Source organism: Euprymna scolopes, chromosome 5 (assembly GCF_053919585.1).
Source record: "Euprymna scolopes isolate OS-2025 chromosome 5, ASM5391958v1, whole genome shotgun sequence".
Taxonomy (NCBI): domain Eukaryota; kingdom Metazoa; phylum Mollusca; class Cephalopoda; order Sepiida; family Sepiolidae; genus Euprymna; species Euprymna scolopes.
In genome coordinates this window covers 75,974,067-75,998,607 of record NC_136486.1, presented here as the reverse complement: position 1 = coordinate 75,998,607, position 24,541 = coordinate 75,974,067, and the positions used below count along the sequence as shown (strand labels likewise).

Sequence of the window (24,541 nt, the reverse complement as noted above, 5' to 3'; positions counted from 1 at the left end):
TTACATGCCACATCAATCCTCGCTAGAAAATGATTTGTCAACCGTCTATGTTAGACTTGTTGCCCTCAACCAGGCTCTCCAAGGACAAATGTGATCTCATGACCCAGCTGTGGTCAACCTCTGGGTTGACATCTTTTTTTTCAGCAATCAAAAGTTTTAAGTGAATTGACATTTCCTTTTTGCTCAGAAACCAATCTTAACCCAAAATAAATAATCTTTTCCCATTTTTACTTGGTTGTTGCATTCAATCTATTATTCAGCCAACACACATATACATATACCCTGATATCTACTAGTGGATGTATAGCTAATGAAATCAGGGCTCATACATATTATAGCAATTAATGGATGGCTCCAGTCCCACCTCACTTGGCCTTGGGGTTAAATCTCACAGGACTAGCTACGCTAGTGAGGCACTGAGGTTCCACTCAAACAGCAGCATCACAAACACACAAGATGAGAACAGTAGTCATTATATTATGCTCTAGTTTTCTTCATATGTGTATATCAACTTATAGTTGTCCACATCTCAAAATTCATAAACTTAAATTTTTTATTTAATCATTTTTAAATCTTATTGATTTATTTTAATTTTCTGTGTCTTTTACTTTTCATTACATTTTCAAACTTGATTTTATTTTATTTGGATGCTGATAGAAAATGTTTTGGAAGTTGACCAAATGTAATATGTCTTTTTTCTTTTTATAGTTTTATTTTAATATGTCTATTGTGCAATATGACTTTAAGGATTATCTAATCACTCTGCATCAAGTTGAATAGACTTAACCAATAACAATGGTTATTCATGACATGTCGTTTTGTACTTTTTACTTATGTTTTAACATTCAAATGTAAAATTTTAATATTTTACAACTGTTTGAATGTAGAGACATGTAAACAATTCTTGAAAAAATGAATGCTTAATAATTTTTTTTCAAAATTGTTACATAATTGTTCCTTAATATAAACTACTAATAACAAATATAAAAACTACATTCTTTCCTGCTGTAGAAACTTAAAAGTACTTGATGGTCTTATAATACAAAATGCAGATAATCATGTAGAAAAGTAAGTAGATTTTATTTTTCATAATACTTAATGTGCATTATTCTCTTTTACAGTTCTTTAAATTGTGATTTCTTTTGATTTCAAGTAATGTTGGGACGATTCCTAAATTTTTTCCGATTCTAGGAAAATGTTGATTAACGATTCCGATACCAAGTACAATTCTGATTCCAATTCCCGTGGAATTGTTGTTTTGAAATATACCATTATATAATCAAAAGTTTTTGTGTAGCGAAAAAATTTGGTACACCGAAAAAGTGGAAATACAATTAAGGGAATTTTGAAAATGATTTGATTTTTTTCATAAAATTTCTTTCATTGAAGATAAAAGTAAAAACAAATATTTTAACCATGAATTAAACATGCACCATGAAATTAATAACAATCAATTTCAGGAGTTATTTTATATATTAAAAAATATAAAGAAAAAGTAAGTCATGATTAATTCAACAAAAATACAATAACATCAAATTTCAAGGGGAATAACATATTTTGTTTATCTTTTGATATTCATTTTTTTATTTTATTTTCTCTTTATCTTCGATAACTCTTTAAAATTGAACATTTTTTTTGTAGCTTCAATCACTAACTGATTTTTATTCCATTTTATAGAATACTAGCATGGGTGCCGGTGTTGCCTGGGTATTTGGAGATGTTGAGCAAAAAAAAAAAAAAAAAAGTGGTCAATTTTTTTAACTTTGACCCTTATTATGACTCCTTAAAATTTATTGTTTTGGGCTTAAATTAAGTTAGATCCATGTCCAATGAACCTATATCTAAAATTGCAAGTGTTTAGACTGAAAATTGTTGGAGGAGTTTGGTAGAGTTCTCAAAGGTCAAATCGTTGAACCTTGACCCCTTAATCGCCAAATTTCTGGCCGAAAACCGATCACATTGATTTTCCCAAATCTCAGTACCCTGTATATCAAATTTCGAGTTTGTAGACTTAAAATTGACAGAGTTATTGTGTAGGGAAATGTACACACACAGACACACAGATACACACACAGACAGACACTTTCACTTTTATAGATATATAGATTCTTATTTCTAAATGAAATTTAAAAATAACTAAATCTTTGATTAAATTTTTAGCCTTTTATATTCAATCGTCTCAAATTATTCCTATTTATTTGACTTTTTAAAAAATATTTTTAACAATATTTTTAATAACAATGTTATTTTTTAAATCTAAATAAATTGGTTTAGTAAATGTTACCTTATGCTACAACAGAACACCGAACGTTCTAATTTGTTTTTTAAAAGGTATTTGAGGTTGCTGACAATGAATCTGATAATCAAACTAGCCACAAATTTCCCGTTTGCATGGTATGAACCCCTACACCTTTGGACTATTTTGTGCCATATCACCGCCTTCGGTAGTGTTTTTCTTACATGATACGTTTGTGTGCGAACAGGCGTAGTGAAGTGTCTTATCAAATCACGTGCTGGGGCGTGCCTGACTGACGAAAGACAATTATGCAGTGCAATTCATACTAAGGTAAGTTAAACTACACAAGTCCTATAATTGAATATCTCCACCCCCAAAAAAGAACAAAAAAACATAAAAATGTTTGGTGGTTATGTTTTTGTAAAGCGCTTGTGAAATTTTTTTTATATCAATTAAATTAAAACTACGTAAGAAAAAAAAAAATAAAGCACAGTTTTTTTTAAACTCGATTTGAAATGACTGCTTAAAGATTCCTACGTGATATGATAAGACACTCAACTATGCCCTTTCGCACACAAACATATGTAAGAAAAACACTCCCAAAGGCGGTGAAATGGCACAAAATAGTCTCAAGGTCTAGTTGTTAAGTTGTATATTCAATAGATACAAGTAACATCATTTTTATATGAAGTACATTACAGTACAGATATAATTGGGAGTAAATTATATGCTATGTCGTATACACTATGTATAGTACAATAGATAGATATATGGTCATCTTTTCAGTAGATGTGAATATATGGAGATTGTAGGTATTAAGTAGGTTACCATTTCTAATGAAGATATCTTCAGCTTTCGTTTAAAAATCAGGAAGTTGTATTTTGCATTTTAGAGTATCGGTTCAGTTTTTGTATTTAACATTGCTAAGCTAAGGAAGGGACAGCTATTGCTATGTAATATAGATAGTTGTATATCTAAGTACAGACTGTTGTTAGTGAGTATTGACCTGGATAAGAATAAACTAAGACATGCCTGAGGGATAGAAATGTAACAGATGTTCTAGGAGTTCATACCATGCAAACGGTAAATTTGCAGCGGGTTTGATTATCAGATTCATTGTCAACAACCTCAAATACCTCTAAAAAATTCATTCAAGTGGTCGGTGTTCTGTTGTAGCATAAGGTAACATTTACCATTGGTTTATTTCCATATTTATTTTTATTATATAATTATATACTTATCGTCCTTTAATGTTTATTCTTATTTAATGTCTTAATTTACCTCTTTATGTTTATATAAAAAAGTAAATTTTTGGTAATTGTTTATTTCTATTGTTAAATAAAAGTCATTTATTGAACTTTCGAAATCGCCTCCACCTTAATGCTGTTTGTGACAACCTTTTTATTTTTATTTTTTGTTAGGGGTTGGGAAATATTTACCTATGCTTGCATCATGACTGTGATACCAGATATTGGTGAATGTCAACTAAGCCCCTACAGTCCTTTAGTTGAACAGCACTGAGTGACTACTTAGTTTGCAAAGTTAGGGTTCAAAGGATTAAAAAAAAAGTTAAACTTTTTTCCTTTTTTAATAAATTTTTCACATTTTTTTTTGTGTTTGTTGTGCAAAGATGTTCCAAAAGAAATGTTTAATTGCTTCATTCACAGAATATTTTAATGAAATGTAAATTTCTAAAAAAAAAAAAATTAAACTCACTTACCACATTGTTCTATTAAACCTTTTATTGTTTAAATAATTTGACTTTGCTTGTTTTAATTTTAAAAAATATAAAGGTTGACAAGACATTTTTCATTTACTAATGAGATTTTTCATTCATTTATTAATGGAAGAGTGTCGGTAAAAAAAAAAACTTGTCAAAAGATAAGCACCACCACCCCTTTTTTTTTCAGACCAGTTGGAAAAACAACTGATTTTTAACGTGATTTACTAGCAATGAAAATACTGTAAAATCTTTTTTCTCTAAGGGTTAAGTATTCATCAACTTTTTCATTAACTTGGCGTAGTTAGGCTGTTTTATACATAAATAAACTTTGCTCACAAATGAAAACAATGTTACCTCACGGGCCCCTAAAGTTTCACAACAGTGCAAACAGATGATTAATTATGGGTCTTGAAGTTTCGAAACGGACAGACAGCGCCTATGTATGTGATGGCATAAGAAAACTCATTAAGATAAAGTAAGGTTACCTTTAAAGTAGTTAATAAAATTCTTGTATATCATATCAAATATGTTATGAAAAGTTCTATGTGTTTTTATCATAAATATTTGAGAGCATTAACCTCACTTCAAACAAACAGTTCAACTTAAAAATATGAGAGAATCGTAAATCTAAGGTATTTTTTAACGATGCGATTCCGATTCCTCCCAAAATACACGATTCTTACAATTAACAATTCCGATTCTGATTAATCGGCCCACCACTAATTTCAAGCTTATATTTTGTGTTACATCTGATTTAAATATATATATATATATATATATATATATATATATATATATATATATATATATATATATATATATATATATATAATGACAAATCTAGCATGTTTAATGCAAAAATTTCTTCTGAATTGCATCAACTTAAAAAAATATATAATTTACACTGGTACAAAAGTAGAAGAAGTACAGCTAATAAAAACTCGTTACTTATGCTAAAGATTCTCCTAACAGATTTATGTGCACAAAAATGATTGCAAAATTATTACAAAAGTTATTGTGTATCAAAATTCATAATGATTGGTTAATTAGAAGTTAATCTTGTAAATACAAATATTTAAACATTATATACCAAAGATTATATAAATAGAAATATGTATATATGTTTATATATTTGTATGAGCAGGTATCAAAGCCAATCCTAAAAAATGTAGAGGCAATAATGCAGGGAGAGGTTAACAAAGCATAAGATTTTAAAAAAGCATTGTCTACTGCCTTAATTTTTATAGCGAATATTTATTTTTTGTTTGTTTTTAATTTAGTAATTTGGGGATTTTTTTTCTTACAATACTTAAATGAGTTCTCTGATGAAATAAGGTTGATCTCAAAATCTTTTATTTTTCTTTGTGCTTGAACCATATGCACTTTTTTTATGGAAACCGGTCCAGACAACACATAAAGTCACTTGATGTAAGGAGCTAAAAAAGAGTATTTCAAGGTCAAAAACTTGCCAACGATAAGTGTTAAATAGAATAGATTATAACTCTAAAAACAGCAATTCTTCCTTCTTCGTCAGAAACATTGTTCATGAAATGTGAGAATTATAGGACAAAGTAAGAGAAGCAAGAGTTATGTGGCTGCCAAAAGTAAACGCAACGTCCACTTTTTACTCTCCATTGTGATGTGACACTATTCATTTTCAATTATTAACAAATATATTTCGAGAAACAATCTTAATTAACTCATTAAACCTTTTTGTTTTAAATCTATATCATTTTAGGCCTACTCACAGCATTTCAATATTGAATAACATTTGTCATACTAAAGAAACGCAGCCATATTTAAGCAATATGTCACCAGAGTCAATGATAAATGAGGTAAGTTTTTTTCTAAAGATTTGTCAGATTATTGTCTGTAATTTTTAGATGCTAGAAGGCAGTCGTGCCAAGGAAATGAAAAGGTTGATCACTGTTTTATAGAATATAAAGAAAAATAGAAATAAAGTGTTTCTAGGATGAATTTCAGTGAGCCATGGCATAAAAATTGCTGTTTCCATATGTAACGATACGATAATCTCAGGGTGTAAAGAAGATTGTAGTGATTATGACAAAGGACTCGGACAGCTACTATTTAGAGCAAATTGAACTTTGCAATAGTCACACATTATTTCAAAGGATAATATTTAAACTGATCCAAAAAACCATGAAGGCAATAACGCAGAGACAGGTTAATTATTTAAACAAATTCATGCCACACCTTGCAAATTATTATCCACAGATACTGACTTCACATGGTCATCTCAACAAGAAAGAGCTTTTGAAGAGGTTAATGAAAAGATTTAGAAAACAATAGTATCAATGAACTTTGATCCAAAACAACCGATCATAATCTAAGTTAACACATCTATGGCAGGTATCAGTACTTTTCATAAAAATGAGATACTAGTCACTTTTGCAAATAAAACATTATTGGTCCAGATATTTAAATATAGAAAGGAAAATACTGACAATTGCCTTTGGTCTAAAGAAAAATCACCGTTATGCATGGGGTAATAGTGATTCAAACAGAATCCATAAAATAAAAGAATATATCACAAGCTCCGCCAAGACTTACAAGAATGTTGTGGAAATTTGAAAAATATGGGTTTACTTTCAAATACATGTTAAGAAAAGCAGCTCCAATCACAGACTGCTTATCATGTATATCACCAAAATCTAGTACGTACATTGAAAGAATGAATCTATAGGGACACAGGGATGAATAGGGGCATTGAGGATGTTGTAACTAATTAACTCATGTGTCAAGTATCAAACATTGAGGATTTTGTAACTAATTAGCTCATGTGTTCAGTATCAACATTGACGATGTTGACACTAATTAGCTCATGTGTCAAGTATCTAACATGGAGGATGTTTTAACAAATTAGCTCATGTGTCAAGTATCAAACATGGAGGATGTTCTAATTAATTATCTCATGTGTCAAATATCAACCATTGAGCATGTTGTAACTAATTAGCTCATGTGTCAAGTATCAAACATTGAGCATGTGTTAACTAATTAGCTCATGTGTCAAGTATCAAATATTCAGGATGTTGTAACTAATTAGCTCATGTGTCAAGTATCAAACATTGAGGATGTTGTAACTAATTAGCTCATGTGTCAAGTATCAAACATTGAGGATATTCTAACTTATTAGCTCATGTGTCAAGTATCAAACATTAAGGTTCTAACTAATTAGCTCATGTGTCAAGTATCAAACTTTGAAGATGTGGTAACTAATTAGCTCATGTGTTAAGTATCAAACATTGAGGATGTTGTAACTAATTAGCTCATGTGTCAAGTATAAAACATTGAGGATGTTCTAACTAATTAGCTCATGTGTTAAGTATCAAACATTGAGGATGTTGTAAATAATTAGATAATGTGTTAAGTATCAAACATTGAGGATGTTGTAACTAATTAGATCATGTGTTAAGTATCAACATTGAGGATGTTGCAACTAATTAGCTCATGTGTACAGTATCAAACATTGAGGATGTTGTAATTAATTAGCTCATATGTCAAGTACCAAACATTGAGGATGTTGTAACTAATTAGCTTATGTGTCAAGTATCAATATTGAGGGTGTTGCAACTAATTAGCTCATGTGTCAAATATCAAACATTGAGCATGTTGTAACTAATTAGCTCATGTGTCAAGTATCAAACATTGAGGAAATTCTAACTAATTAGCACATGTGTCGAGTATCAAACATTGAGGATGTTGTAACTAATTAGCTCATGTGTCAAGTACCAAACATTGAGGATATTCTAACTTATGAGCTCATGTGTCAAGTATCAAACATTGAGGTTGTTCTAACAAATTCGCTCATGTGTTAAGTATCAATCATTGAGGATGTTGTAAATAATTAGCTCCTGTGTCAAGTATCAAACATTGAGGATGTTGTATATAATTAGCTCATGTGTTAAGTATCAAACATTGAGGATGTTGTAAATAATTAGCTCATGTGTTAAGTATCAACATTGAGGATGTTGCAACTAATTAGCTCATATGTCAAGTATCAAACATTGAGGATGTTGTAAATAATTAGCTCACGTGTCCACTATAAAACATTGAGGATTTTCTAACTAATTAGCTCATGTGTTAAGTATCAAACATTGAGGATGTTGTAAATAATAAGCTCATATGTCAAGTTTCAAACATTGAAGATGTTGTAACTAATTAGATCATGTGTCAAGTATCAAACATTGAGGAATTTCTAACTAATTAGCTCATATGTTAAGTATCAAACATTGAGAATGTTGTAAATAATTAGCTCATATGTCAAGTATACAAACATTGAGGTGTTGTAACTAATTAGCTCATGTGTTAAGTACGAAACATTGAGTATGTTGTAAATAATTAGCTCATGTGTCAAGTATAAAACATTGAGGATGTTCTAACTAATTAGCTCATGTGTCAAGTATCAAACATTGAGAAGATGCTAACTAATTAGCTCATGTGTCGTGTATCAAACATTGAGGATGTTGTAACTAATTAGCTCATGTGTCAAGTATCAAACATTGAGGATGTTGTAACTAATAAGATCATGTGTTAAGTATCAACATTGAGGATGTTCTTACTAATTAGCTCATGTGTCAAGTATCAAACATTGACGATGTTGTAAATAATTGGCTAATATGTCAAGTATCAAACATTCAGGATTTTGTAAGTAATTAGCTCATGTGTCAAGTATCAAACATTGAGGATGTTGTAAATAATAAGATCATGTGTTTAGTATCAACATTGAGGATGTTGCAACTACTTAGCTCATGTGTCAAGTATCAACATTGAGGATAAGCAACTAATTAGCTCATGTGTCAAGTATCAACCATTGAGGATGTTGTAACTAATTAGCTCATGTGACAAGTATCAAACATTGAGGATGTTGTAACTAATTAGCTCATGGGTTAGGTATCAACATTTACAATGTTCTTACTAATTAGCTCATTTGTCAAGTATCAAACATTCAGGATGTTGCAACTAATTAGCTTATATGTCAAGTATCAAACATTGAGAATGTTGTAACTAATAAGCTTATGTGTCAAGTATCAAACATTGAGGATTCTGTAACTAATTAGCTCATGAGTTAAGTATAAACATTAAGGATGTTGGAACTAATTAGCTCATGTGTCAAGTATCAGACATTGAGGATGTTGTAACTAATTAGCTCATGTGTAAAGTATCAAACATTGAGGATGTTGTAACTAATTAGCTCATGTGTCAAGTATCAAACATTGAGAATGTTGTAACTAATTAGCTCATGTGTCAAGTATCAAAAATTTAGGATGTTGTTACTAATTAGCTCATGTCTCAAGTATCAACTATTGAGGATGTTGTAACTAATTAGCTCATGTGTCAAGTATCAAACATTGAGGATGTTGCAACTAATTAGCTCATGTGTTAAGTATCAAACATTCAGAATCTTGTAACTTATTAGCTCATGTGTCAAGTATCAAACATTGAGGATGTTGTAACTAATTAGCTCATGTGTCAAGTATCAAACATGGAGGATGTTGTAAATAATTAGCTCACGTGTAAAATATCAAACATTGAGGATGTTGTAAATAATTAGCTCATGTGTCATGTATCAAACATTGAGGATGTTGTAACTAATTAGCTCATGTGTCAAGTATCAACTAATAAGATCATGGTTTAAGTATCAACATTCAGGATGTTGCAACTAATTAGCTCATGTGTCAAGTATTGAACATTGAGGATGTTGTAACTAATTAGCTTATGTGTCAAGTATCAAACATTGAGGATGTTCTAACTAATTAGCTCATGTGTCATGTATCAAACATTGAGGATGTTGTAAACTAATTAGCTCATGTGTCAAGTATAAAACCTTGAGGATGTTTTAACAAATAAGCTCATGTGTCAAGTATCAAACATTGAGGATGTTCTAACTAATTAGCTCATGTGTCAAGTACCAAACATTGAGGATGTTGTAACTAATTAGCTAATGTATCAAGTACCAAACATTGAGGATGTTGTAACTAATTAGCTCATGTGTCAAGTACCAAACATTCAGGATGTTGTAACTAATTAGCTCATGTGTCAATATTAAACATTGAGGATTTTGTAACTAATTAGCTCATGTGTCAAGTATCAAACATTGAGGATGTTGTAAATAATTAGCTCATGTGTAAAGTATCAAACATTGAGGATGTTGTAAATAATTAGCTCATGTGTCCAGTATAACACATTGAGGATGTTGTAACTAATTAGCTCATGTGTCAAGTATCACACATTGAGGATGTTGTAAATAACTAGCTCATGTGTCAAGTATCAAACATTGAGGATGTTGTAACAAATTAGCTCATGTGTTTAGTATAAATATTGAAGACGTTGCAACTAATTAGCTCATGTGTCAAGTATCAAACATTGACGATGTTGTAACTAATTAGCTCATGTGTAAAGTATCAAACATTGAGGATGTTGTAACTAATTAGCTCATGTGTCAAGTATACAAACATGGAGGATGTTGTAACTAATTAGCTCATGTGTCAAGTATAAAACATTGAGGATGTTCTAACTAATTAGCTCATGTGTCAATATTAAACATTGAGGATGTTGTAACTAATTAGATCATGTGTCAAGTATCAAACATTGAGGATGTTCTAATTAATAAGCTCAGGTGACAAGTATCAAACATTAAGGATGTTGTAAATAATTAGCTCATGTGTCAAGTATAAAACATTGAGGATGTTGCAACTAATTAGCTCATGTGTCAAGTATGAAACAATGAGGATGTTGTAAATAACTAGCTCATGTGTCAAGTATGAAACAATGAGGATGTTGTAAATAACTAGCTCATGTGTCAAGTATAAAACATTGAGGATATTGTAAATATCTAACTCATGTGTCAAGTATCAAACATTGAGGATGTTGTAACTAATTAGCTCATGTGTCAAGTATCAAACATTGAGAATGTTGTAACTAATTAGCTTATGTGTCAAGTATCAAACATTGAGGATTTTGTAACTAATTAGCTCATGAGTTAAGTATAATCATTGAGGATGTTGTTACTAATTAGCTCATGTGTCAATATTAAACATTGAGGATGTTGTAACTAATTAGCTCATGTGTCAAGTATCAACTATTGAGGATGTTGTAACTAATTAACTCATGTGTCAAGTATCAAACATTGAGGATGTTGTAACTAATTAGCTCATATGTCAAGTATCAAACATCTAAAATGTTCTTACTAAATAGCTCATGTGTCAAGTATCAAACATTGAGGATGTTGTAACTAATTAGCTCATGTTTCAAGTATAAAACATTGAGGATTTTCTTACTAATTAGCTCATGTATCAAGTATCAAAATTCTAAAATGTGCTTACGAATTAGCTCATGTGTCAAGTATCAAACAATCAGGGTGTTGTAACTAATTAGCTCATGTGTGAAGTATCAAACAATCAGGATGTTGTAACTAATTAGCTCATGTGTCAAGTATCAAACATTGAAGATGTTGTAACTAATTAGCTCATGTGTCAAGTATCAACTAATTAGATCATGGTTTAAGTATCAACATTCAGGATGTTGCAACTAAATAGCTCAAGTGTCAAGTATTGAACATTGAGGATGTTGTAACTAATTAGCTTATGTGTCTAGTATCAAACATTGAGGATGTTGTTACTAATTAGCTCATGTGTCGTGTATCAAACATTGAGGATGTTGTAAACTAATTAGCTCATGTGTCAAGTATCAAACATTGAGGATGTTGTAACAAATTAGTTCATGTGTCAAGTATCAAACATTGAGGATGTGCTAACTAATTAGCTCATGTGTCAAGTACCAACCATTGAGGATGTTGTAACTAATTAGCTCATGTATCAAGTACCAAACATTGAGGATGTTGTTACTAATTAGCTCATGTGTCAAGTACCAAACATTCAGGATGTTGTAACTAATTAGCTCATGTGTCAATATTAAACATTGAGGATTTTGTAAATAATTAGCTCATGTGTAAAGTATCAAACATTGAGGATGTTGTAAATAATTAGCTCATGTGTCAAGTATCACACATTGAGGATGTTGTAAATAATTAGCTCATGTGACAAGTATCACACATTGAGGATGTTGTAAATAACTAGCTCATGTGTCAAGTATCAAACATTGAGGATGTTGTAACTAATTAGCTCATGTGTTTAGTATCAACATTGAGGACGTTGCAACTAATTATCTCATGTGTCAAGTATCAAACATTGAGGATGTTCGTACTAATAAGCTCATGTGATATGTATCAAAAATTGAGGATTTCCTAACAAATTAGCTCATGTGTCTAGTATCAAAGATTAAGGATGTTGCAACTAATTAAGCTCATGTGTCGAGTATCAAACATTGAGGATGTTTTAACTAATTAGCTCATGTGTCAAGTATACAAACATGGAGGATGTTGTAACTAATTAGCTCATGTGTCAAGTATCAAACATTCAGGATGTTCTAACTAATTAGCTCATGTGTCAATATCAAACATTGAGGATGTTCTAATTAATAAGCTCAGGTGACAAGTATCAAACATTGAGGATGTTGTTACTAATTAGCTCATGTGTCAAGTATAAAACATTGAGGATGTTTCAACTAATTAGCTCATGTGTCAAGTATGAAACAATGAGGATGTTGTAACTAATTAGCTCATGTGACAAGTATCAAACATTGAGAATGTTGTAACTAATTAGCTCATGGGTTAAGTATCAACATTGACAATGTTCTAACTAATTAGCTCATGTGTCAAGTATCAAACATTGAGAATGTTGTAACTAATTAGCTCATGTGTCAAGTATCAAACATTGAGGATGTTGTAACTAATTAGCTCATGTGTCAAGTATCAAACATTCAGGATGTTCTAACTAATTAGCTCATGTGTCAATATCAAACATTGAGGATGTTCTAATTAATAAGCTCAGGTGACAAGTATCAAACATTGAGGATGTTGTTACTAATTAGCTCATGTGTCAAGTATAAAACATTGAGGATGTTTCAACTAATTAGCTCATGTGTCAAGTATGAAACAATGAGGATGTTGTAACTAATTAGCTCATGTGACAAGTATCAAACATTGAGAATGTTGTAACTAATTAGCTCATGGGTTAAGTATCAACATTGACAATGTTCTAACTAATTAGCTCATGTGTCAAGTATCAAACATTGAGAATGTTGTAACTAATTAGCTCATGTGTCAAGTATCAAACATTGAGGATGTTGTAACTAATTAGCTCATGTGTCAAGTATCAAACATTGAGAATGTGCTAACTAATTAGCTCATGTGTCAAGTATCAAACATTTAGGATGTTGTAACTTATTTGCTCATGTGTCAAGTATCAAACATTGAGGATGTTGTAACTAATTAAGTCATGTGTCAAGTATCAAACATGGAGGATGTTGTAACTAATTAGCTCATGTGTAATATACCAAACATTGAGGATGTTCTAACTAATAAGCTCATGTGTCTAGTATCAAACATTGAGGATTTTCTAACTAATTAGCTCATGTGTCAAGTATCAAAAATTGAGGATGTTGCAACTAATTAGCTCATGTGTCAAGTATCAAACATTGAGGAGTTTGCAACTAATTAGCTCATTTGTCAAGTATCAAACATTAAGGATGTTGCAACTAATTAGCTTATATGTCAAGTATCAAACATTGAGAATGTTGTAACTAATAAGCTTATGTGTCAAGTATCAAACATTGAGGATTTTGTAACTAATTAGCTCATGAGTTAAGTATCAACATTAAGGATGTTGGAACTAATTAGCTCATGTGTCAAGTATCAGACATTGAGGATGTTGTAACTAATTAGCTCATGTGTCAAGTATCAAACATTGAGGATGTTGTAACTAATTAGCTCATGTGTAAAGTATCAAACATTGAGGATGTTGTAACTAATTAGCTCATGTTTCAAGTATCAAACATTGAGAATGTTGTAACTAATTAGCTCATGTGTCAAGTATCAAAAATTTAGGATGTTGTTACTAATTAGCTCATGTCTCAAGTATCAACTATTGAGGATGTTGTAACTAATTAGCTCATGTGTCAAGTATCAAACATTGAGGATGTTGCAACTAATTAGCTCATGTGTTAAGTATCAAACATTCAGAATCTTGTAACTTATTAGCTCATGTGTCAATATCAAACATTGAGGATGTTGTAACTAATTAGCTCATGTGACAAGTATCAAACATTGAGGATGTTGTAACTAATGAGCTCATGGGTTAAGTATTAACATTGAAAATGTTCTAACTAATTAGCTCATGTGTCAAGTATCAAACATGGAGGATGTTGTAAATAATTAGCTCATGTGTTAAGTATCAACATTGAGGATGTTGCAACTAATTAGCTCATATGTCAAGTATCAAACATTGAGGATGTTGTAAATAATTAGCTCACGTGTCCACTATAAAACATTGAGGATTTTCTAACTAATTAGCTCATGTGTTAAGTATAAAACATTGAGGATGTTGTAAATAATAAGCTCATATGTCAAGTTTCAAACATTGAAGATGTTGTAACTAATTAGATCATGTGTCAAGTATCAAACATTGAGAAATTTCTAACTAATTAGCTCATATGTTAAGTATCAAACATTGAGAATGTTGTAAATAATTAGCTCATATGTCAAGTATACAAACATTGAGGTGTTGTAACTAATTAGCTCATGTGTTAAGTACGAAACATTGAGTATGTTGTAAATAATTAGCTCATGTGTCAAGTATAAAACATTGAGGATGTTCTAACTAATTAGCTCATGTGTCAAGTATCAAACATTGAGAAGATGCTAACTAATTAGCTCATGTGTCGTGTATAAACATTGAGGATGTTGTAACTAATTAGCTCATGTGTCAAGTATCAAACATTGAGGATGTTGTAACTAATAAGATCATGTGTTAAGTATCAACATTGAGGATGTTCTTACTAATTAGCTCATGTGTCAAGTATCAAACATTGACGATGTTGTAAATAATTGGCTAATATGTCAAGTATCAAACATTCAGGATTTTGTAAGTAATTAGCTCATGTGTCAAGTATCAAACATTGAGGATGTTGTAAATAATAAGATCATGTGTTTAGTATCAACATTGAGGATGTTGCAACTAATTAGCTCATGTGTCAAGTATCAACATTGAGGATGAGCAACTAATTAGCTCATGTGTCAAGTATCAACCATTGAGGATGTTGTAACTAATTAGCTCATGTGACAAGTATCAAACATTGAGGATGTTGTAACTAATTAGCTCATGGGTTAAGTATCAACATTGACAATGTTCTTACTAATTAGCTCATGTGTCAAGTATCAAACATTGTGGATGTTGTAAATAATTAGCTCACGTGTCAAGTATCAAACATTGAGGATTTTGTAAATAATTAGCTCATGTGTCGAGTATCAAACATTGAGGATGTTCTAACTAATAAGATCATGTGTCAAGTATCAAACATTGAGAATGGGCTAACTAATTAGCTCATGTGTCAAGTATCAAACATTGAGAATGTTGTAACTAATTAGCTCATGTGTCAAGTATCAAACATTGAGGATGTTGTAACTAATTAGCTCATGTGTCAAGTATCAAACATTGAGAATGTGCTAACTAATTAGCTCATGTGTCAAGTGTCAAACATTTAGGATGTTGTAACTTATTTGCTCATGTGACAAGTATCAAACATTGAAGGTGTTGTAACTAATTATCTCATGTGTCAACTATCAAACATTGAGGATGTTGTACATAATTAGCTCATGTGTCAAGTATCACACATTGAGGATGTTGTAACTAATTAGCTCATGTGTCAAGTATCACACATTGAGGATGTTGTAAATAACTAGCTCATTTGTCAAGTATCAAACATTGAGGATGTTGTAACTAATTAGATCAAGTGTTTAGTATTAACATTGAGGACGTTGCAACTAATTAGCTCATGTGTCAACTATCAAACATTGAGGATGTTCGTACTAATAAGCTCATGTGACACGTATCAAACATTGAGGATTTTCTAACAAATTAGCTCATGTGTCAAGTATCAAACATTGAGGATGTTGTAACAAATTAGCTCATGTGTCAAGTATCAAACATTGAGGATGTTGTAAATAATTTGCTCACGTGTCAAGTATCAAACATTAAGGATGTTGTAACTAATTAGCTCATGTGTTAAGTATCAAACATTGAGAAGATGCTAACTAATTAGCTCATGTGTCGAGTATCAAACATTGAGGATGTTGTAACTAATTAGCTCATGTGTCAAGTATCAAACATTGAGGATGTTGTAACTAATTAGCTCATGTGTAAAGTACCAAACATTGAGGATGTTCTAACTAATAAGCTCATGTGTCTAGTATCAAACATTGAGGATTTTCTAACTAATTAGCTCATGTGTCAAGTATCAAAAATTGAGGATGTTGCAACTAATTAGCTCATGTGTCAAGTATCAAACATTGAGGATGTTGCAACTAATTAGCTCATGTGTCAAGTATCAAACATTCAGGATGTTGCAACTAATTAGCTTATATGTCAAGTATCAAACATTGAGAATGTTGTAACTAATAAGCTTATGTGTCAAGTATCAAACATTGAGGATTCTGTAACTAATTAGCTCATGAGTTAAGTATCAACATTAAGGATGTTGGAACTAATTAGCTCATGTGTCAAGTATCAGACATTGAGGATGTTGTAACTAATTAGCTCATGTGTCAAGTATCAAACATTGAGGATGTTGTAACTAATTAGCTCATGTGTAAAGTATCAAACATTGAGGATGTTGTAACTAATTAGCTCATGTTTAAAGTATCAAACATTGAGAATGTTGTAACTAATTAGCTCATGTGTCAAGTATCAAAAATTTAGGATGTTGTTACTAATTAGCTCATGTCTCAAGTATCAACTATTGAGGATGTTGTAACTAATTAGCTCATGTGTCAAGTATCAAACATTGAGGATGTTGCAACTAATTAGCTCATGTGTTAAGTATCAAACATTCAGAATCTTGTGACTTATTAGCTCATGTGTCAATATCAAACATTGAGGATGTTGTAACTAATTAGCTCATGTGTCAAGTATCAAACATGGAGGATGTTGTAAATAATTAGCTCACGTGTAAAATATCACACATTGAGGATGTTGTAAATAATTAGCTCATGTGTCATGTATCAAACATTGAGGATGTTGTAACTAATTAGCTCATGTGTCAAGTGTCAACTAATAAGATCATGGTTTAAGTATCAACATTCAGGATGTTGCAACTAATTAGCTCATGTGTCAAGTATTGAACATTGAGGATGTTGTAACTAATTAGCTTATGTGTCAAGTATCAAACATTGAGGATGTTCTAACTAATTAGCTCATGTGTCATGTATCAAACATTGAGGATGTTGTAAACTAATTAGCTCATGTGTCAAGTATAAAACATTGAGGATGTTTTAACAAATAAGCTCATGTGTCAAGTATCAAACATTGAGGATGTTCTAACTAATTAGCTCATGTGTCAAGTACCAAACATTGAGGATGTTGTAACTAATTAGCTAATGTATCAAGTACCAAACATTGAGGATGTTGTAACTAATTAGCTCATGTGTCAAGTACCAAACATTCAGAATGTTGTAACTAATTAGCTCATGTGTCAATATTAAACATTGAGGATTTTGTAACTAATTAGCTCATGTGTCAAGTATCAAACATTGAGGATGTTCGTACTAATAAGCTCATGTGACACGTATCAAACATTGAGGATTTTCTAACAAATTAGCTCATGTGTCAAGTATCAAACATTGAGGATGTTGTAACAAATTAGCTCATGTGTCAAGTATCAAACATTGAGGATGTTGTAAATAATTTGCTCACGTGTCAAGTATCAAACATTAAGGATGTTGTAACTAATTAGCTCATGTGTTAAGTATCAAACATTGAGAAGATGCTAACTAATTAGCTCATGTGTCGAGTATCAAACATTGAGGATGTTGTAACTAATTAGCTCATGTGTCAAGTATCAAACATTGAGGATGTTGTAACTAATTAGCTCATGTGTAAAGTACCAAACATTGAGGATGTTCTAACTAATAAGCTCATGTGTCTAGTATCAAACATTGAGGATTTTCTAACTAATTAGCTCATGTGTTAAGTATCAAACATTGAGGATGTTGTAAATAATAAGCTCATATGTCAAGTTTCAAACATTGAAGATGTTGTAACTAATTAGATCATGTGTCAAGTATCAAACATTGAGAAATTTCTAACTAATTAGCTCATATGTTAAGTATCAAACATTGAGAATGTTGTAAATAATTAGCTCATATGTCAAGTATACAAACATTGAGGTGTTGTAACTAATTAGCTCATGTGTTAAGTACGAAACATTGAGTATGTTGTAAATAATTAGCTCATGTGTCAAGTATAAAACATTGAGGATGTTCTAACTAATTAGCTCATGTGTCAAGTATCAAACATTGAGAAGATGCTAACTAATTAGCTCATGTGTCGTGTATAAACATTGAGGATGTTGTAACTAATTAGCTCATGTGTCAAGTATCAAACATTGAGGATGTTGTAACTAATAAGATCATGTGTTAAGTATCAACATTGAGGATGTTCTTACTAATTAGCTCATGTGTCAAGTATCAAACATTGACGATGTTGTAAATAATTGGCTAATATGTCAAGTATCAAACATTCAGGATTTTGTAAGTAATTAGCTCATGTGTCAAGTATCAAACATTGAGGATGTTGTAAATAATAAGATCATGTGTTTAGTATCAACATTGAGGATGTTGCAACTAATTAGCTCATGTGTCAAGTATCAACATTGAGGATAAGCAACTAATTAGCTCATGTGTCAAGTATCAACCATTGAGGATGTTGTAACTAATTAGCTCATGTGACAAGTATCAAACATTGAGGATGTTGTAACTAATTAGCTCATGGGTTAAGTATCAACATTGACAATGTTCTTACTAATTAGCTCATGTGTCAAGTATCAAACATTGTGGATGTTGTAAATAATTAGCTCACGTGTCAAGTATCAAACATTGAGGATTTTGTAAATAATTAGCTCATGTGTCGAGTATCAAACATTGAGGATGTTCTAACTAATAAGATCATGTGTCAAGTATCAAACATTGAGAATGGGCTAACTAATTAGCTCATGTGTCAAGTATCAAACATTGAGAATGTTGTAACTAATTAGCTCATGTGTCAAGTATCAAACATTGAGGATGTTGTAACTAATTAGCTCATGTGTCAAGTATCAAACATTGAGAATGTGCTAACTAATTAGCTCATGTGTCAAGTGTCAAACATTTAGGATGTTGTAACTTATTTGCTCATGTGACAAGTATCAAACATTGAAGGTGTTGTAACTAATTATCTCATGTGTCAACTATCAAACATTGAGGATGTTGTACATAATTAGCTCATGTGTCAAGTATCACACATTGAGGATGTTGTAACTAATTAGCTCATGTGTCAAGTATCACACATTGAGGATGTTGTAAATAACTAGCTCATTTGTCAAGTATCAAACATTGAGGATGTTGTAACTAATTAGATCAAGTGTTTAGTATTAACATTGAGGACGTTGCAACTAATTAGCTCATGTGTCAAGTATCAAACATTGAGGATGTTCGTACTAATAAGCTCATGTGACACGTATCAAACATTGAGGATTTTCTAACAAATTAGCTCATGTGTCAAGTATCAAACATTGAGGATGTTGTAACAAATTAGCTCATGTGTCAAGTATCAAACATTGAGGATGTTGTAAATAATTTGCTCACGTGTCAAGTATCAAACATTAAGGATGTTGTAACTAATTAGCTCATGTGTTAAGTATCAAACATTGAGAAGATGCTAACTAATTAGCTCATGTGTCGAGTATCAAACATTGAGGATGTTGTAACTAATTAGCTCATGTGTCAAGTATCAAACATTGAGGATGTTGTAACTAATTAGCTCATGTGTAAAGTACCAAACATTGAGGATGTTCTAACTAATAAGCTCATGTGTCTAGTATCAAACATTGAGGATTTTCTAACTAATTAGCTCATGTGTCAAGTATCAAAAATTGAGGATGTTGCAACTAATTAGCTCATGTGTCAAGTATCAAACATTGAGGATGTTGCAACTAATTAGCTCATGTGTCAAGTATCAAACATTCAGGATGTTGCAACTAATTAGCTTATATGTCAAGTATCAAACATTGAGAATGTTGTAACTAATAAGCTTATGTGTCAAGTATCAAACATTGAGGATTCTGTAACTAATTAGCTCATGAGTTAAGTATCAACATTAAGGATGTTGGAACTAATTAGCTCATGTGTCAAGTATCAGACATTGAGGATGTTGTAACTAATTAGCTCATGTGTCAAGTATCAAACATTGAGGATGTTGTAACTAATTAGCTCATGTGTAAAGTATCAAACATTGAGGATGTTGTAACTAATTAGCTCATGTTTAAAGTATCAAACATTGAGAATGTTGTAACTAATTAGCTCATGTGTCAAGTATCAAAAATTTAGGATGTTGTTACTAATTAGCTCATGTCTCAAGTATCAACTATTGAGGATGTTGTAACTAATTAGCTCATGTGTCAAGTATCAAACATTGAGGATGTTGCAACTAATTAGCTCATGTGTTAAGTATCAAACATTCAGAATCTTGTGACTTATTAGCTCATGTGTCAATATCAAACATTGAGGATGTTGTAACTAATTAGCTCATGTGTCAAGTATCAAACATGGAGGATGTTGTAAATAATTAGCTCACGTGTAAAATATCACACATTGAGGATGTTGTAAATAATTAGCTCATGTGTCATGTATCAAACATTGAGGATGTTGTAACTAATTAGCTCATGTGTCAAGTGTCAACTAATAAGATCATGGTTTAAGTATCAACATTCAGGATGTTGCAACTAATTAGCTCATGTGTCAAGTATTGAACATTGAGGATGTTGTAACTAATTAGCTTATGTGTCAAGTATCAAACATTGAGGATGTTCTAACTAATTAGCTCATGTGTCATGTATCAAACATTGAGGATGTTGTAAACTAATTAGCTCATGTGTCAAGTATAAAACATTGAGGATGTTTTAACAAATAAGCTCATGTGTCAAGTATCAAACATTGAGGATGTTCTAACTAATTAGCTCATGTGTCAAGTACCAAACATTGAGGATGTTGTAACTAATTAGCTAATGTATCAAGTACCAAACATTGAGGATGTTGTAACTAATTAGCTCATGTGTCAAGTACCAAACATTCAGAATGTTGTAACTAATTAGCTCATGTGTCAATATTAAACATTGAGGATTTTGTAACTAATTAGCTCATGTGTCAAGTATCAAACATTGAGGATGTTCGTACTAATAAGCTCATGTGACACGTATCAAACATTGAGGATTTTCTAACAAATTAGCTCATGTGTCAAGTATCAAACATTGAGGATGTTGTAACAAATTAGCTCATGTGTCAAGTATCAAACATTGAGGATGTTGTAAATAATTTGCTCACGTGTCAAGTATCAAACATTAAGGATGTTGTAACTAATTAGCTCATGTGTTAAGTATCAAACATTGAGAAGATGCTAACTAATTAGCTCATGTGTCGAGTATCAAACATTGAGGATGTTGTAACTAATTAGCTCATGTGTCAAGTATCAAACATTGAGGATGTTGTAACTAATTAGCTCATGTGTAAAGTACCAAACATTGAGGATGTTCTAACTAATAAGCTCATGTGTCTAGTATCAAACATTGAGGATTTTCTAACTAATTAGCTCATGTGTCAAGTATCAAAAATTGAGGATGTTGCAACTAATTAGCTCATGTGTCAAGTATCAAACATTGAGGATGTTGCAACTAATTAGCTCATGTGTCAAGTATCAAACATTCAGGATGTTGCAACTAATTAGCTTATATGTCAAGTATCAAACATTGAGAATGTTGTAACTAATAAGCTTATGTGTCAAGTATCAAACATTGAGGATTCTGTAACTAATTAGCTCATGAGTTAAGTATCAACATTAAGGATGTTGGAACTAATTAGCTCATGTGTCAAGTATCAGACATTGAGGATGTTGTAACTAATTAGCTCATGTGTCAAGTATCAAACATTGAGGATGTTGTAACTAATTAGCTCATGTGTAAAGTATCAAACATTGAGGATGTTGTAACTAATTAGCTCATGTTTAAAGTATCAAACATTGAGAATGTTGTAACTAATTAGCTCATGTGTCAAGTATCAAAAATTTAGGATGTTGTTACTAATTAGCTCATGTCTCAAGTATCAACTATTGAGGATGTTGTAACTAATTAGCTCATGTGTCAAGTATCAAACATTGAGGATGTTGCAACTAATTAGCTCATGTGTTAAGTATCAAACATTCAGAATCTTGTGACTTATTAGCTCATGTGTCAATATCAAACATTGAGGATGTTGTAACTAATTAGCTCATGTGTCAAGTATCAAACATGGAGGATGTTGTAAATAATTAGCTCACGTGTAAAATATCACACATTGAGGATGTTGTAAATAATTAGCTCATGTGTCATGTATCAAACATTGAGGATGTTGTAACTAATTAGCTCATGTGTCAAGTGTCAACTAATAAGATCATGGTTTAAGTATCAACATTCAGGATGTTGCAACTAATTAGCTCATGTGTCAAGTATTGAACATTGAGGATGTTGTAACTAATTAGCTTATGTGTCAAGTATCAAACATTGAGGATTTTCTAACTAATTAGCTCATGTGTCATGTATCAAACATTGAGGATGTTGTAAACTAATTAGCTCATGTGTCAAGTATAAAACATTGAGGATGTTTTAACAAATAAGCTCATGTGTCAAGTATCAAACATTGAGGATGTTCTAACTAATTAGCTCATGTGTCAAGTACCAAACATTGAGGATGTTGTAACTAATTAGCTAATGTATCAAGTACCAAACATTGAGGATGTTGTAACTAATTAGCTCATGTGTCAAGTACCAAACATTCAGAATGTTGTAACTAATTAGCTCATGTGTCAATATTAAACATTGAGGATTTTGTAACTAATTAGCTCATGTGTCAAGTATCAAACATTGAGGATGTTGTAAATAATTAGCTCATGTGTCCAGTATAACACATTGAGGATGTTGTAACTAATTAGCTCATGTGTCAAGTATCAAACATTGAGGATGTTGTAACAAATTAGCTCATGTGTCAAGTATCAAACATTGAGGATGTTGTAAATAATTAGCTCACGTGTCAAGTATCAAACATTAAGGATGTTGTAACTAATTAGCTCATGTGTTAAGTATCAAACATTGAGAAGATGCTAACTAATTAGCTCATGTGTCGAGTATCAAACATTGAGGATGTTGTAACTAATTAGCTCATGTGTCAAGTATCAAACATTGAGGATGTTGTAACTAATTAAGTCATGTGTCAAGTATCAAACATGGAGGATGTTGTAACTAATTAGCTCATGTGTCAAGTATCAAACATTGAGGATGTTCTAAATAATAAGCTCATGTGTCTAGTATCAAACATTGAGGATTTTCTAACTAATTAGCTCATGTGTCAAGTATCAAAAATTGAGGATGTTGCAACTAATTAGCTCATGTGTCAAGTATCAAACATTGAGGATGTTGCAACTAATTAGCTCGTGTGTCAAGTATCAAACATTCAGGATGTTTCAACTAATTAGCTTTTATGTCAAGTATCAAACATTGAGAATGTTGTAACTAATAAGCTTATGTGTCAAGTATCAAACATTGAGGATTCTGTAACTAATTAGCTCATGAGTTAAGTATCAACATTAAGGATGTGGGAACTAATTAGCTCATGTGTCAAGTATCAGACATTGAGGATGTTGTAACTAATTAGCTCATGTGTCAAGTATCAAACATTGAGGATGTTGTAACTAATTAGCTCATGTGTAAAGTATCAAACATTGAGGATGTTGTAACTAATTAGCTCATGTTTAAAGTATCAAACATTGAGAATGTTGTAACTAATTAGCTCATGTGTCAAGTATCAAAAATTTAGGATGTTGTTACTAATTAGCTCATGTCTCAAGTATCAACTATTGAGGATGTTGTAACTAATTAGCTCATGTGTCAAGTATCAAACATTGAGGATGTTGCAACTAATTAGCTCATGTGTCAAGTATCAAACATGGAGGATGTTGTAAATAATTAGCTCACGTGTAAAATATCAAACATTGAGGATGTTGTAAATAATTAGCTCATGTGTCATGTATCAAACATTGAGGATGTTGTAACTAATTAGCTCATGTGTCAAGTATCAACTAATAAGATCATGGTTTAAGTATCAACATTCAGGATGTTGCAACTAATTAGCTCATGTGTCAAGTATTGAACATTGAGGATGTTGTAACTAATTAGCTTATGTGTCAAGTATCAAACATTGAGGATGTTCTAACTAATTAGCTCATGTGTCAAGTACCAAACATTGAGGATGTTGTAACTAATTAGCTAATGTATCAAGTACCAAACATTGAGGATGTTGTAACTAATTAGCTCATGTGTCAAGTACCAAACATTCAGAATGTTGTAACTAATTAGCTCATGTGTCAATATTAAACATTGAGGATTTTGTA

The 24,541-nt window shown here is 31.4% G+C and overlaps 1 protein-coding gene across 8 annotated transcripts in view; it reads left to right on the top strand.

The window, feature by feature from the left end:
• Positions 1-24,541, top strand: part of LOC145276861 (centrosomal protein of 97 kDa-like) — a 417,991-nt gene that overhangs the window by 140,228 nt on the left and 253,222 nt on the right. For 5 of the 8 annotated variants that reach the window (XM_080128260.1, XM_080128256.1, XM_080128257.1 and 2 more), the window contains 2 exons: positions 970-1,068; positions 5,698-5,794. In XM_080128260.1, coding sequence (XP_079984386.1) covers positions 970-1,068; positions 5,698-5,794 — 196 coding nt within the window. The remainder of the gene's footprint in view (positions 1-969; positions 1,069-5,697; positions 5,795-24,541) is intronic. The other 3 variants (XM_080128261.1, XM_080128258.1, XM_080128255.1) reach the window with 1 other exon arrangement.